The sequence below is a fragment of the Stegastes partitus genome, unplaced genomic scaffold (genome assembly GCF_000690725.1).
Source record: "Stegastes partitus isolate 25-593 unplaced genomic scaffold, Stegastes_partitus-1.0.2 Scaffold739, whole genome shotgun sequence".
NCBI classification, from domain to species: domain Eukaryota; kingdom Metazoa; phylum Chordata; class Actinopteri; family Pomacentridae; genus Stegastes; species Stegastes partitus.
The window spans coordinates 288,420-304,009 of NW_007578470.1; the positions used below are offsets into that span (position 1 = coordinate 288,420).

The following is a 15,590-nucleotide window of genomic DNA, read 5'->3' on the forward strand; positions in this document are numbered from 1 at the left end:
GTGTGTCGGGTGACTTTCCAAATGAAATGGGAAGGGTAAAGAGTGTAAGGTTATTTCCTGGCGTGGAGAAGTGAACCTAAAAACACACACATTCTCGCTCACACATGTGCGCCCACAGTCGGGCTGCAGTTCTTCGGTCCAGCGCTGTCGGTGCCCAGCTATTTTCATATGCAAATAAATTCTGTTCACTTTTCAGCCACGTTAGCTTTCACAGTGGCTTTTTGTCTGCGTGCTGCACTCGCTTTGCAGAATCTTTTTTTTTTTTTTGCCACATTTTGTTCTGTTTTTACTTTTTTTTTTTTTTCCAGAAATATTTGAGCTTTCATGTCGAGACAAATTTTTGTATTTTTTTTTGAAAGCTGCTTTATCAAAAAGATTCATCACCAAAGGATTTATTGGTCAAAGTTCAAATTAAGGAAGAGAAGCACATCTGTAATTAGTTCTGACAGGCGCAGCAAATGTCATTTTGCCACTTTCTGCATGCAAATTATCTGTCAGATCCAACAAAACACACATTCCAAAACCAATGAAAAGTGTGTATTGCCATTTTTCCTCTGTTTGTTCTTTTTTATCGCCGTCTGCCGAGCGGTCTTCTGAACCGACACAGACCAGCTCACCTCGGCTCTTGACAAGCCTCCTTCCGAAGAAGGAGCGCTATAATGTCTGGACTGTATAGGTTTGTCATTAGAAAGATACTCAAGCGCTGAAGTAGCAGACAATGGCTTTTCAATGGATCCCATTACCTCCATCTATAGCTTGCGTGGCTCTACTGGGACAGACCTCTGCTAATTACACACATTCATTTCCAGCCAGCTGTAATTTCATTCACACTAATGAACCTTGCACATGGATTGGGATAATGTATAGTTAATGTACAGACGGGAGACCGAATTAGCAGGCTGCCGACTTCTCCAGTGACAGAAATTTGTTGAACAGCAGCTAAAGGGACAGTTCACCTAAAACCACTGAGGTGTCATCCTGAAATTACACCTTTTGGAATAAAGTGTTGAATAGTTAACTACAACAAACACAGCAGTGCTTTCCTGGAAATATCACATCATACAACCAATATCATCCAAAATCTCCTGTTATTTACCTTTTTAAATAAAAAATAGTAATGCAATTGTGATTAAAAAAAAAAAACAAAGGACTGACATGAGAAGATTGATGTTGCTTCTGTTTGTACAGTAAATATGAGGCTACTGCCAGCATCCTGTTTATCATGACTTAGCGCTGATACTGGAAACAGGTGGAAACAGCCAACCTGGCTCTGTCTAAAGGTGACAAAATCCTTCTACCGGCAGGGAGGCCAGGAATTGCTGTTCTCAGGCAAGAAAAAAAAAATCTGGCGTATAACCCCACCCCGTAAATCCACAATTTGTCATTTCTAGTTTTCATTTTTTTTGTTTTTATTTATTTTTTTGTACAGATTAAACACACGGTAATATAGCGTATTACAGGTGGCGGCGGTAGGCAGATTTATTTACCCTGGGATGAAGTCATGCTTGCCGTTTCTCCCTGTTCCCAGACTTGGTGCTAAGCTAAGCTAACCGGCTGCTTACTTCATATTTACTGTCAAGACAGACAACTAATCCCTTTAACAGAATTTTCATCAGCTAATTCCCTTCAAAAAAAACTTGGATCATGAGTTTGTGTTAGGATTTCCCTCCCTGAATTGCAACCAGGTCTCCTATCTGTTATCACGTTGTTTTTTTTTTCTTGTCTTGTCTCAATCCCATCCCTGCACACAGGCTTTCACTGTCTCCCCGTACGGGTCAGCGTTCTGAAACGCCAACCTTTGGGATCAGTCAGCGGAGCAGTAACACCAGCTCTGCCTGACAGACCCAATCCCGCAAAATTAGAATTCATTTTGAAAGTGATAGTTAGAAAATTGCAAGTCATTCCTGATGTACGGCGTGGCAACTAAGTGGCAGCAGCCCAGTAGTTGACTGTCATTTCAACCGCCAGCCGATGACAACTCCAATCACCCACACAGTCGTCAGTGTGCACACACACTTTCACACACACACACACACACATACATCCAGATATTCTTTCCCTCGCATGCTATGATTAGCATTCAGATTTTGCTGTCAGAATCTCAAGCGGAAGTAAAAGCATTGAAATTCATAGAATATCTCAAAACATTAATTTATGCTCATTTGTGTCTGTCGGGGTAAGCATTCAAACTGTGTGAGAGAGTGTGTGTGTGTGTGTGTGTGTGCGTGTGTGTGTGGGTGATGAAAACACACCCGGGGAGAAACAGACTTTTTGGTCCACCAGTGGGTTTAAGGCATAAATATGGCCGCCCCTGGAGCCGGGTTGTGTTATTCCAGCCTGTCCCACACCTAGGACGCACACATGCACACACACACGCCCGGAGCAAGGTCTCCTGCAGAATAGCACTGATCTCTGTTTATAGTCTCTGTATGGGTTCTTCCTTATAGGACCACACACACGCACACACTCATTGTTGCTCCACGCAGGCCTACCCTCCGAGATGCTGAAAGGCCTTGTATTTGTCTTTGTAGCCTTTATTAATTGGGCCGGTTCAAGGAGCCGCTACGTAGGAAATGCTCCTTTAGCTGTGGGTGGGATGGGGTGCTAGAGGTGGGGTGGTGGGTGATGGGGGGGTGGCCCCTACAATTCTCGACCCTTCCTCGACCCGCACCGCAGCCTTGCTTTTCTTCAGTTGTGGTTCAGATCTCCTTTCACTGGGGCCTCTCGGTTCAATCCATCCAAACGGATTGGATTCCAGTCCAATAGCCTTTTTCTCTGAGAGGTTTTAGCAGGCTATCTTTGGTCAACACCGAGTAAGATCCCACGTTAAAGCTCATTCCTACTGCAGGTGGTCCTCCCTGGATCAGAAGAGAAGCCGGTCAGAGTTGGATTTAGGTGTTGCTCTCTGTCTGTCTGTCTGTCGGCAGCTCGCGGGGGTAATTTGATTAATGTGCGAGGCTGAAGTGAATCCTTGCAGGCGAATGGGCCTTAAATATCTATTTGCTCTCTCTGTTTCTCCCTCTTTGCTTTTGTTGACTCGCTTTCACACCAGCCCATTTGTTTCATCTTGTTTCTTCCACTGAAATCCATCATGTATTCAGAGTCTATCACACACACACAAAAACACACACACACAAATCCAACGGATGAGTGCTGTCTGAACTGCACGGTGCCATATTAGATTTAGGTGACAGTCACTCATGAACCAATTCAGCCAATAAACTTAATGACCTTCCCACTGCAGGGCCTGAATTTTCTCCATTGACTTGGAATCTTAATTTGATTGCGGAAATATATGTATGTTGCTCAATCTAATTTAGCTCAGTGATTTTGGAAACACTGAGCACTTTTGTGCTTAGGCAAGCAAACCTTTCAGGCTCTGCCCCGATCCCCGCCGACTGCCTTCATGTGGGAAGCTAAATCCTGTTTTATAGGGAGCGTATAAAGGCGGCATTCTTCCATCACTGCAGATGTACGTCGAAGGAGTTTGCAGGTCTTAGTCCGGGTCTTTCCTCCCTGAAATAAGAGTTCTGGGCGCCCCCCACACACACACTCTTGTTGTTGAATAGCCAGAAGTGGTGGTAGCTGGTCAAGAGAGCGCACGCTGGCTTATCGGCACTTATACAATTTCAAAAACGAAAGATAGAGCGAAGGGCAATTTGGAGGAATGCTTTGATGTGGGTCCCCCAATGAGCGTGGGTGGTCCGCGGGCGTTGGTGGGATTTGAACACATATATATACACATACATACATATGCTCATTCTTGCTCACTCTTTCACACACACACACTGCTCTCGCTGCCTTACACGGCACTTTGGGCCAAGTGTGATTTCACCAGGGCGGTCAGAAGGGGTTTCTAGGGCAACCTCACAGAGGCCTTGTTCTAAAAATGGCCGCCATGGTTACTTTGAAAGCCAACCCCGGCCTCTTGAACATGCACAGAAAAGAGCCCTGAGCACCACTCGGGGAGGGGAGCTGGGTGGACTGGGTGAGGGGGAAACCAGGCTCTTTAATAGCTAGCACATGAGACATTGAAGGTTTCATACCCACCCAACCAGGAGTCATGGGAGGTGTGTGTGTGCGCATGTGTATGTGTGTGTGTGTGTGTGTCTAAACAGTAATATCCCTGTACTCAGCGCTTGGCTAAATTAAAAGGGCATTTTTGGCGCGGGGGGCAGTTTTTGGTGCCCAGACGATTGGACGGGGAAAGGCGAAACTCATTACCTACCCATCTGTCAGAGAGTGAGGGAGAAAGAGCTGTGGGAATGTGGACGGAGGGAGGGACGGATGAAAAGGGCTTGGAAGGCGAGAGAGTGTCCGTTAAAGCGAAAAGGGGGGGAAACACGACGCAATTTTTTTTTTTTTTGCTTTTCAAACACGTGAGTCTTTTATCGCTATTTCATACTCCATGTGTTTTGAATTTTTTTATTTTTTTTTTTCCCCTCCACAAAGTATCCACCTTAATTTTCCCTATGGGAAAGAAAAACATTTGCAAAAGAAAGTGCAGCTGCTTTTACAACCGACTGATAAGTGTGTGTGTGTGTGTGTGTGTGTATCAGAAGTTGATTTTTCTTTGAGCTCTCTCAGCCCCACATGTTTTTGATGTTCTCTGGTTCTCTCCCCTCTCTGGACCAGGGGCCACTCTTGAAACACAAGCCCCGACTCACGCACACAAAACACGTACACAGACGCGCACAAAATACATCAGCCAGTATTAAAAGCCTTTTCTCATTTGTGTGTCGTTACGCGGCTAAACAAGTTAGCTTTCCATTCTACCAGCAGCTGCACCATGTAAACCTTTTTGTCTCGTTTAAGATTGTCTCAGTGTGGCTCTCCCTCGTTCTCTCTCCCTCTCTCTCCGTCTCCCACAGCTGTAGACATATAGGCTTTGATCACTGCAGATGCGAGTGGCTGCCATATTTGATCCACACCCCTGTTCTGTGGATATTGTTAACGAACATGTACTTCCTCTGCCAGCTGGCTTTCAGGATGGAAACTCATATCTCCATGGCACTGTTTTGCATTTCTGCACTGTTAGATATTTGCAGCCAATACTTGGTAGTTCTGCAGATCATGCTGAGCAGAAAGAGGGCATACAACAAGACATTGCTTTTCTCTCCGCTGTGATGCAGTTTTTTTTCATGCAAATGAGGATTTTTGATTGACAAAACTACACTGGGCTTCAGTTTTACTAATCTAGGGCGCATTAAAATTGGTTTTCTGTCTCTTTATGAGCCGCTTTAGGGAGAATGTGGAGTGAAATATAGGGGCATTTGATTTTTATACCCATCCTCGGGGTGTGTCGGACGGGTTGCGACCCTGTCTGCTGCTTTGTCTCCTTACATTCACCTGCGTTTTAACTGCGCCACAAAAAGGAGGAAGGAAAGCCACTTCGACCTGACCCCTGTTTAGTTTGCTTCTATAACCCTCAGCCCATTTCCATCTATATCCTATGAAATATTCAGCTCCTGCCCCTCCCTTCTCGCCTAATGTAGAGGCCCAGAAAAACACTTTGATATATGCGTTAATACATGCTTGATATCACAGCGAAGTCTGCCCCTTTGATAAACATATTAAAGATATGTGTGTCTTTGCCTGGGACACATGAATTTCAGAGATCTCTCCTGAGCACATAAATGCATTCATAAGCTACTCTCCTTGTCTCCTAACCACTCCCATTATTAATAAATGCATGATCCCACGCTGTGCCTCGGCGTGCGCGCACACACGTGTGTCTTCTTTCATATGCTCATGAGTGTGTGTTTTAGTGCCGCTGCCGGGGACCCCACCTGCTTCATTCATATTCATCCTGGTATAATGACAAGCCACGCCCCCGGATAGCGCAGTCAGGACAAGATCAAACATTATATTCAAACAAGAGGCTGTATAATTCATACTGGAACAGTCGTGCTCGCTCGCCGCTCACTTCCCCCGTCTCTCTCTCTTTCTCTCAATTCGTCTTGCTGTGGATCGCCGGCTTCCTGCATCTAGATTTCTGTCAGGCTCGTTTACTCTCGCTCAGAGTCATAGCAGTGGACTGCAGCTGGTCCTGATCATATCTCATGATAAGAGAGCACAGGGCCTTTGGCAGGTGACTGTGGCCAAGTGAGGGTGTTTAACATAACTCCAACCTGTTCATTCTTTTAGACATTTAACCGGTTATATAATTTCCTAAAGGGTGCTTTCAATGAGTTGGATTCCGAGATCGCGATCAGGTGATCTGTATGGAGACAAGTAGCCTGCTGCGGTATTTAGCGATGACTGGTTTAATCTTAGTCTGACTCACTAGATGTTAGATTGCGGGTATCAACCTGCCGCTAGTCGCACGTTTCACCCGGCTTTCTCCTCCCTACCTACAGGAAAGAACAACAAGAACCTCCAGCTAACAACCTACCGCACTGAAAGATTCAAGTTTGGATCATGCATTAAGGCGTCCCTGCGTGCAAATGTTCCACCAAAACAATCCCTCTGTCACTACTTTGAGGGGAAGCCGTCGGTGCATCATTCAGTCAGCTCCACCCAAGTACGGATCTGATTGGTTTAAAGAGATGCAAACAATCCATAACAGACTATTCGGTGCTGCAGATTGGTCTGGCTAAGCAACACCAGCGGAACTGCTTTTCTTTTCTTAACAATCAAAGTTAAAACTTAATAACAAAAATGCTGTGTTGGTACTAAATTAGCAGAACAAAGGAGTTAAGTAAAGTAGCCATCAAGTAAAACTCACAACAGTGAATAGAGTCCATCATGGAGCCCAGGGGGACATCAGTCAAAATGACCAAAACCTGAATACATCCAGTTAGCGACTGTTCACATTTGAGAAGCTGGAGTGAGTTATTTGGGTGTTTTTGCTTGAGAAACTATTACAGCGTCCATTTTCTGTTAATCAGCTGATTATTTGAATTCTCAATACAGATAGAAGAGATGACAGAAGAAAGGAAGAGCTTGTATGCCATAAAAACTAATTAAATTTTCTCTTTTTTCACTCCAGGTTTCCACCTGAGCGGCACAGTGACGGACCCCGCCACACCCTCGTCCCCGGAGCTGGTGTGCAGCGTCAGCGTCAGCTTCGACCGCTGCAAGATCACGGCGGTAACGTGCACCTGCGGCAACAAAGACATCTTCTACTGCGCCCATGTAGTGGCGCTGTCGCTTTACAGAGTACGGAAGCCCGAGCAGGTCAAGCTGCACCTGCCCATCTCGGAAACCCTGTTCCAGATGAGCAGAGACCAGCTGCAGAAGTTCGTCCAGTACCTGATATCGGTGCACCACACAGAGGTGCTGCCGACCGCTCAGAAGCTGGCCGACGAGATCCTGTCGCAGAACTCGGAGATCAACCAGGTCCACGGTGAGCCCACATGTGTGTGTGTGTGTGTGTTTGAGATTGCATACAGGTGTGAGGTGTGTCTTCCTGCCTCTGCGTGCATATTGACCCCGCGATGAAGGTAAAGTGTGGCAGGATCAATGTTACTCATTAATGAGATCCAGACAGTAAAGGAGAGACTCTGTGCCTCTAATCAACACTATAGACCCGTTCTTTACCTCTGAGAGACAGAGATGAAGAGGTTAGCGGGGGAGATAAGAAAGGCGCATATCTCTTGTTATCGATACTGTACTCGCCGCTCACTTCCAACAGACGTAAACAACACGGAAAGAGATACCGGCGAAGGCATGAAAACAGCCTGCGTGCGTTAGTCAGAGGTTTGTCGGCCTGAGGTGGCGATAAAGGAGGTCATGAAGAGATGTCCAAAATACGAGCGTACAGGAAACAGACTTGGAGGAAGGAAACGTGTGAGGAAACTGAGAAAGGGGCCGAAAAGAAGAGAGATGTGAAAGAACAGCTGTCGTAATTCAACGTGTGTCTTATTTATGAGTTAGTCAAGTTCAGCATCAGTACATTTGGTCGACAAAGATGAAGGTTTGAAAGTCAGTTACAAAATAAATGTAACTCTCCGACGACAAGCAACGGATTATTTGTTTAGCTTTGCTTTCATCTGAAAAAGTGAGGATAGTATTAATGGAAGAGGGTGGCCCGCGTGAAATTATGCTGCATTAATAACATTTATTTTAAATTGCAGCGGCGGCCTATTAGTTTAGTGATCAGATGACTGAAAGGTTTTATCGGCTCATTTGTAAATGTAACGTCCCCCCCTCAGCGCGAGTGATGGACGTCCAGGAGGTTGTTGCTCAAATAAATGCTCTGAAATGTGTCGAAGAGTAAGTTAGAGTTTCTGTCAGGGTCTGTGTTTACATTTTTCTGACCATTTGAGAATCAAAAATGGAACCCCAATGAACAAAACTGAAAAAGAAATCTTCATTCTTGTTGTTTCATTTGGAAGGAGGCACCTAAAACCATCCTCTATGTAGGATAAACCTTTATTATTCAAGATTAGACTGTTTTGGATATTTAAGGGCTGATGGTTGGTCTTTTATTTAAGGTTAGATTCAGGTTTGAACTGTGGTTGTGAGAGCAAAAGCAGAACTCAGTCATGCGTCACTAGTTTCTGTCATAAAATAAGAAAAATATCCAGCCTGTTATCTTGTAATTACATCATTCTAATTATTCTATACCAGCAACAGCATACTTTTAATCAGGACAGGAGATAATCAGGAAAACACAGCCGATAACACATCTCTTATGTGTGTTTGTAGGTGCCCCGGACCCCACGGCGGGAGCCAGCGTAGACGATGAGAACTGCTGGCACCTGGATGAGGAGCAGGTTCAGGAGCAAGTCAAGCTCTTCCTATCGCAGGGAGGATACCACGGCTCGGGCAAGCAGCTCAACCTGCTCTTCAGCAAGGTCAGGACCCAGGAACAGCCATTCATCCATTCATTCACATACAGAACAACCCTCACACGGCTCGTACCCATCGGTCACTCTCTCCTCGTGGCTTTCTCTTTAGGTTACACGCAGATGTAGCTCCGTTGCGTCCTTTTAATAAATGTTTTCTCCTTCCCTCTCTCGTGCACTTGTATTATCTCTTATTCCCTTAAGAAACGGGACCGGAGAGATAATGCACATACGTTAAAGGGCACGCTGTCTCTGAGCTCGAGCTAATTGCAGGAGGGAGAGAAACTGCGAGATAAAGAGAGAAGGCATAGAAAGAGAGGAGGGGGAAACGTGCGCTATAGACCGCTCAGTAGCCATGATTAAATGATTACATGAGAGATGTGTGGTCCTCTCCGTTGCCTGGTATTACAGTGGGAGAGCTAGGCCGGCATTAATGCGTTGTGCGCTATGTAAAGACTGCGAGCCAAGGCCATTATCATCCAGCCCGCGCGGCTTTTAGAATATCTCTCGGCTTCATGCTCTTTGTTGCCTGTTATATTCTTTTTCAGCGCACACACACACACACACACACTCCCACTGACAGCCACATACTCGCTCGCTCGCACACGCCCACGTCGTCGAGAGCCGCGCACGCACTTCGCGCCGAGCTGCCCTTCAAAAAATCGTACAAAAAACACACTCGCTGTATTTGCATTTGTGAGTCTACTGTAAGTGTCCCTGCGTCTGCGGAATTTTCCGCCGCCTGCGTTTATGAATAAATGTTGTCTCCTCTCGTCTCGGGGCGAGTCGGAAAACACACAATTGGCGCTCACATGAATGTCACGGTGTCGGTGTGAAAGTTGACTGTGTGTGTTTTTTTTTTTTAAAAACAGAAAAATAGCCTCATTTTTCAAGTACTTTAAACTAGTGTTTACCTGGATTTTCTTTCCCCCCCCTGCACACCCAAAAGACTGGTAATGTTTCCTGCTACAAGAAGATGCTGACCACCGTAGTTTTACAACAAACGAGTCCCTCTTGCGATTAGCACAGCTTCAGAACATCTTCTAGTGAGAGGAAGTGAAGGAGAAATAAAAAAAAAAAACCCTCAGCTGCTGGGTGTGCAGCAGAAAAGGAAAAAGGAAAATTGTTAAATTACTCTTTGCCTGAATTGCAAATGTTTTATTCCACATATTTTTTGCAGTTATTGATTTTTTTTTTCTCTTCCCCAAATTGGATTTTTTTTTTTAAATATCTAGAATAAAATGCTGACAAACTTCCTCAGTGTGCCTTAATGTGCCGTATGTAAGTGAAAGGATGCTTCTTTGTGACCTTGAATATTCAAAACCTTAAACGAAACCGCCAAACTATTCGGAGGCCGTAAAACTAGTTTGAATGGATATTGATTTTTTTTTTCCCAAGTCGAGGTTTAAATTAAAAGCGAGGACGAGTATTTAAGACGGCATTTAAGTATTTTGTCACAAGATTTTCAGGCGGCCTTGGTGTGAGGCGGTTGCGCTTTCTCAATTTTAATAGTCAGATACGCGTTGGCTTGATTTGACCGTGAAAGTTACGGAACGTGTCAGGAGCTGGAAGATAAACGGGCCGTCGGATCTGTGTATTTAAAGATCACGTGATATGTGAGGTGTGCAAGGAAGTGTTTATTCATGTAGACAGGATTCTTGCAATTAAGTTCAGCTCAGGTCAACACACATGTGGGATCAGCAGCTCGCCAAGCAGATCACAGATAGATCAGGTGTAAAAGATTAAAAAAATATGTGGAATTGGTAATAAACACATTTATAAACAAGTGTAAAATATTAAAAAATCCAAATAAACGCAAGAATATGAGGTCATACAACAGCAATGGATAAAAGTAGGTCTTTGTCCATTGGTTTCAATTAACGCTCATGTTTTTATTTTCCATTGTGTCTCCAGCGAAGCCTCGTGTGTTTGCGTCTTCGTAGCTCCGTGTGCATCTGTTGGTATAAACTGCATGTGTCCCGTCTCCCCCTCTAGGTGAGGGAGATGCTGAAGATGCGTGACTCCAACGGAGCGAGGATGTTAACACTGATCACAGAACAGTTCATGGCCGACCCTCGGCTGGCACTGTGGAGACAGCAGGGCACCACCATGACCGACAAGTACAGACAGCTCTGGGACGAGCTGGGTGAGTCTGAAAAACACACCGCACGCACACACACACACACACACACACACACACACGTACGTACTGTCCTATAAATGTGCACACACACACACACAGATCTTCCTCACATTGCACACAGGCGCAGACAGATTTAGCAAGGCGGGTGATCGAACCCAGACATTGACACAAAGGCACACGCATATTTCTTTGTTTGTTTATTTGTCCTTTGTGTCCAAGAAAGCCCACACAGACACACACACACACGCTAACACACACACACACACTGACAACACAGTCTCTCCCTCTCACTGTAAGTTTGGCAGCTCGGCGAGCGCGTCTTTGTGAATTACAAACCGTTTAATGCGGCACATCGCGCCTCATCAAAACCCCCCAAATATTCTAACCTCTGCAACGTTTTTCAAACAGTTCACATTATATATTTAGTTGATGTGACAGAGTGCTGCTCACCATGCAACTTGTTCGGTTTGATACAGTGTGTAGTTCCTTTGACAGACGTACTGTACCTACAGCAAAACACCTTCCTCGCAAACCACACAAACCAACAGGCCTGTCACCAGGACAGCAGCAGTCGTGTTGTCTCCTGTCTTTGTTGTTTGCCTCTAATATCTCGGTTGATGCCGCCGCCGCCGCCGCCGCCGCTGCTGCTGTTGTTGTTGATGATGATGTTCGTTTTCTCCCTTTGGTCTTGTTCTGCACTTTGTGAGGACAGCGCAGTGATCTCATCTGTTTCAATCCCACGTATTTTTGGAAGTGTGTGTACGGTCTCTTTGAAGTCCACACTTCAAACCCTTCTTCCCAAGTCCTTATCACTCCCCCTGATGTGTGGTGAATGCTGCCTCTCGGCGCCGCTCTCTCCCTCTCCCTCGCTCTCCCTCTTTTGTCTTTCTCCTCTTTGAGTCGCAGCTACTCCTCTCCTCTAGACACAAAGCCATGCCTCATTCACTTGTCCTCACCCATGTCTCCTCGTCCAAATCATCTCCGCTCCCATTTCATTTTCTTCTGCCCCTTTTTTTTTTCCTGCTCTCTTTCTGTTCTGCACCTTTTGTATTTTCTCCCCTCTCTTCATCTTCTGTCTCCGTCCTTGTCTTCGTCCTTTCTCCCCAACTCTTTCTGCCTGTGCACACATACATCTGTAACACAATCACACACACACACACACACACACGCGCACACACACACACACACACACACTGTGGAGTGTACATATCTCCAGCAGTCTTGAGAGTAAAATCCCTGAATGCGCTTATATCCCCAGAGACATAGCCACTTTTCATATTCTGTTTGTTCCAATTTACTCCAAAATGATGTGTGTGCAGTCAGCGTTGCCTCTGGACTAGTTAAGTTCTCTGTTTTCACAGACTTTTGTTATTCCAGCGCAAGATGGCGGCAGCACAAAAAAACAGTGTGCTCTAAAAGAACAAGAAACGATGTTATGATGTTTCATATCTTGGAAAACTGCCTCCAGCTTTCGATCTTACATGATAACTGTATTTGGGATGTTTTAAATCTCGTAGGACTCACTTTCCTGCATTGTGTGACTCATCAGCATTGTCACAAATTAGGAAGTAGGGCAGGTACCTGAAGCGTGTGCATCAACGCTGGTGTTGTGCGTGTCCAGGTGCCCTGTGGATGTGCATCGTACTGAACCCCCACTGTAAACCAGAGCAGAAGTCATCGTGGCTGCGCCAGCTGCGCAGATGGAACAGCGTGGACGTCTGCCCCTGGGAGGATGGTAACCACGGCAACGAGCTGCCCAACCTCACCCACTCACTGCCTCAGGGTGCCCATGGCAACCAAGGTCAGAGATTGACAAGTTTTGTATGTCTGTCAATAACGTACTTTGTAACGACGTATCTCACAGCTGTGTGAGCGAGAGGCGCTACATGTAGGCACCGGCGGCACAAGCCTCCATCTATTGTGCAGCGAACGCGTCCTGCAAGCGTTCGTTGATGCTTTAATTAGAACGATCAACAAGTCTGTTTTGGTTTTTCTCCCAATGCGGACCATTTACTCTCAAAGCTTCCTCTCAGATTACACCAAAACAGTGGCTCTCTTCCTTTAAAACAGCCGAGCAGATTTTCTGTGGTGTGGAAGCCAGTTCAGGCTGCCAATCTTCTAGGTGATGGTTATGTTTGTTTACAGTTATTATGCTAATGCTCGAAAAAAAATAAGATCGCGATTGATATTAAAATATTAGGGCTTTTAAGACAAGAAAGCAACAGGATGACCTTGCACGTGGGCCCGACTCGCCTGTTTCTCACCGCTTGAAGATGATGGAGCATTAAAAGTCCTCTCACACCTCCTCCTCCTCGTCCTGTTTCTTGCAGAGATGCGCCCCCACAGGACGGTGTTCACACGAGCCATTGAGGCCTGTGACCTGCACTGGCAGGACCGACACCTCCAGCACATTATCGCCAGTGACCTCTATGCCAACTACTGTTACCATGACAACCAGGAGGGCTCCCTCTTCGACTCACGCGGTTGGCCCTTATGGCATGGTGAGTCTTATGTGCACGTAGGTGTGAGCGAGCACACGTGTGTCAGAGAAGTTATTTATACGCAATAAGTTGGACTGAGAACGTCTTGCAGCCGAAGGAAGAACATCGAGGTTAAAACTTTACCTTTCCCTCAGAACACGTGCCGACGGCCTGTGCCCGGGTGGACGCCCTGCGTTCGCACGGTTACCCCAGAGAAGCCCTCCGACTGGCCATCGCCGTGGTGAACACGTTACGAAGGCAACAGCAGAGGCAACTGGAGCACTTTCGCCGGCACAAGAAAGGTGAGACTAGTTTTTGTTATTCAGGTTTTGGGCTTTTATATTTCAGAACCTCAATGAGCAAGGAGGCTGCAAGGTGGATCAGTGGTTAGCATCGTTGCCTCACAGCAAGAAGGTCGGAGCCTCCATGTTCTCCCCGTGCAGCGTGGGTTCTCTCCAGGTTCTCCGGCTTCCTCCCACACAGTCCAAAAACATGTTGAGGTTAATTGGTGATTCTAAATTGTCCGTAGGTGTGAATGTGAGTGTGCTTGGTTGTCTGTCTCTAAGTGTGGCCCTGTGATAGACTGGTGACCTGTCCAGGGTGTCTCCTGCCTTCACCCTGAGTCAGCTGGGATAGACTCCAGCCCCCCGCGACCCTAATGAGGATTAAGCGATGTATAGATGATGGATGCAATTAGCAAGGAAACTGTTTCTTAAATTCGCAAATCATACAGAAAAAGAGCATCAGCATCATGTAATACTGCAGTAATGCTCAAGGAAAATAAAAGAATGACAGACAAAAGTTCTCCAAAAATCTCTTTTATCAAATGATCAAATTGAGATGTAGTCATAGTTTTTTTTTTTTTTAAATCTGAACAACCATCACTCTTTTCTAAAACTAGGAAGCCGTGTACATACAATGCAGAACTTCCTCGGCATCACACTTTATAGGTTCAGAGCTGCAAACCGAGAATTATTTTTAACATACCAGATCTTCTACTTTTAGGTTCGATGGCTGCCTAAAATGTGTTAGTATTAAAGTCGATTGAGCAACAGATGCTTTGTCCAAGGTTCTGGAGAAAGTTAACCCAGATTAGGAATAAACCATCATTATGAAGACGTGCTCCGTGTGGGTTAATTTTTATTTCCATCACATACTGTATATGTTAGTTCTTTCCACATTAGTTTTCATACCCTTGTGCCATCAAGAGTGGGAGAAGGGTGGTTGGTGGGGGGCGTTGAGAAGAGGCGTTGTTGGGCAGTTAATAATGGACAGTGGTGTGTGTGTGTTAATGTTGGAGCGCTCTATGTTCAGAATGCAGAGGCTGATGATTTGCATAATGAACAGAATGTTTAAAAATTAAGAAAATGTACCACATCTGTTTTAGGAGGCTGGAATAACTCATTGCCGATAGATAAGAGGAAACAAGTGCTGCATGAGTAACTGGGTCCTTATCTGTCTTTGTCTTTGCTCAGAGTTGCTCCATAAAGGCCACACCTCCATCACCAACATGGAGGGCTGGGTGGGACACCCCCTGGACCCCATCGGCACCCTGTTCAGCACCCTGACCGAGTCGGGACGAGTGGGCGAGGAGGGCTCCAACACCTGCTTAGACCTCTCAGGTACTTCCAGTAACTGGCATCTTGAATAAACAGAATTCACATAAGTGTAGCTGTGAAACGCCAGCCAACATAAATCCAAAAAGCTCATACTATGTCTTTAGCGTATGCTTTCTCTGCAGCACATCCTTGTACTATATGATTTGTATGTGATATATATGTCATTGCGGATGCTGTATAATAACATACACAGAGACAACATAACTACCACATGTTAAAAAAAACAACAACATTATACGAAAGGAAAACGGTCCAGAAAGCATTTGCATATTTTTACGGTTTCTTTTTTGACTTGCTGGGTACCATTCCCAGGGATTGATTTTTAGAATGGGATTAAATAGCACATGATTTATACTCCGGCGGAGGCATTTTAAATCTATGTAGGCCCATAATAGGACTACAGACGCAGAAAGCATCGTTGGAAAGCATAGTTTTAAGTGTAGCTTCACCTTCAGTCTCTTTGTCTTATCTCATCGTGCCTCCTCATGTTTTTTAAATTCTCCTCTCCTACGCTCTGTGATTGCTCTGTCCCTCATTGCCTCCTCTGCTCACAGAA

General features: G+C 45.4%; 1 protein-coding gene across 1 annotated transcript in view; it reads left to right on the forward strand.

Annotated features, from left to right (window-relative positions):
- The window catches only part of LOC103364297 (zinc finger SWIM domain-containing protein 6), a 44,840-nt gene that overhangs the window by 17,273 nt on the left and 11,977 nt on the right, over positions 1–15,590 (forward strand). The window contains exons 2-8 of the mRNA XM_008291363.1: positions 6,992–7,348; positions 8,653–8,801; positions 10,788–10,938; positions 12,557–12,736; positions 13,266–13,436; positions 13,571–13,717; positions 14,891–15,037. Of these exons, the coding sequence (XP_008289585.1) occupies positions 6,992–7,348; positions 8,653–8,801; positions 10,788–10,938; positions 12,557–12,736; positions 13,266–13,436; positions 13,571–13,717; positions 14,891–15,037 (1,302 nt within the window). The remainder of the gene's footprint in view (positions 1–6,991; positions 7,349–8,652; positions 8,802–10,787; positions 10,939–12,556; positions 12,737–13,265; positions 13,437–13,570; positions 13,718–14,890; positions 15,038–15,590) is intronic.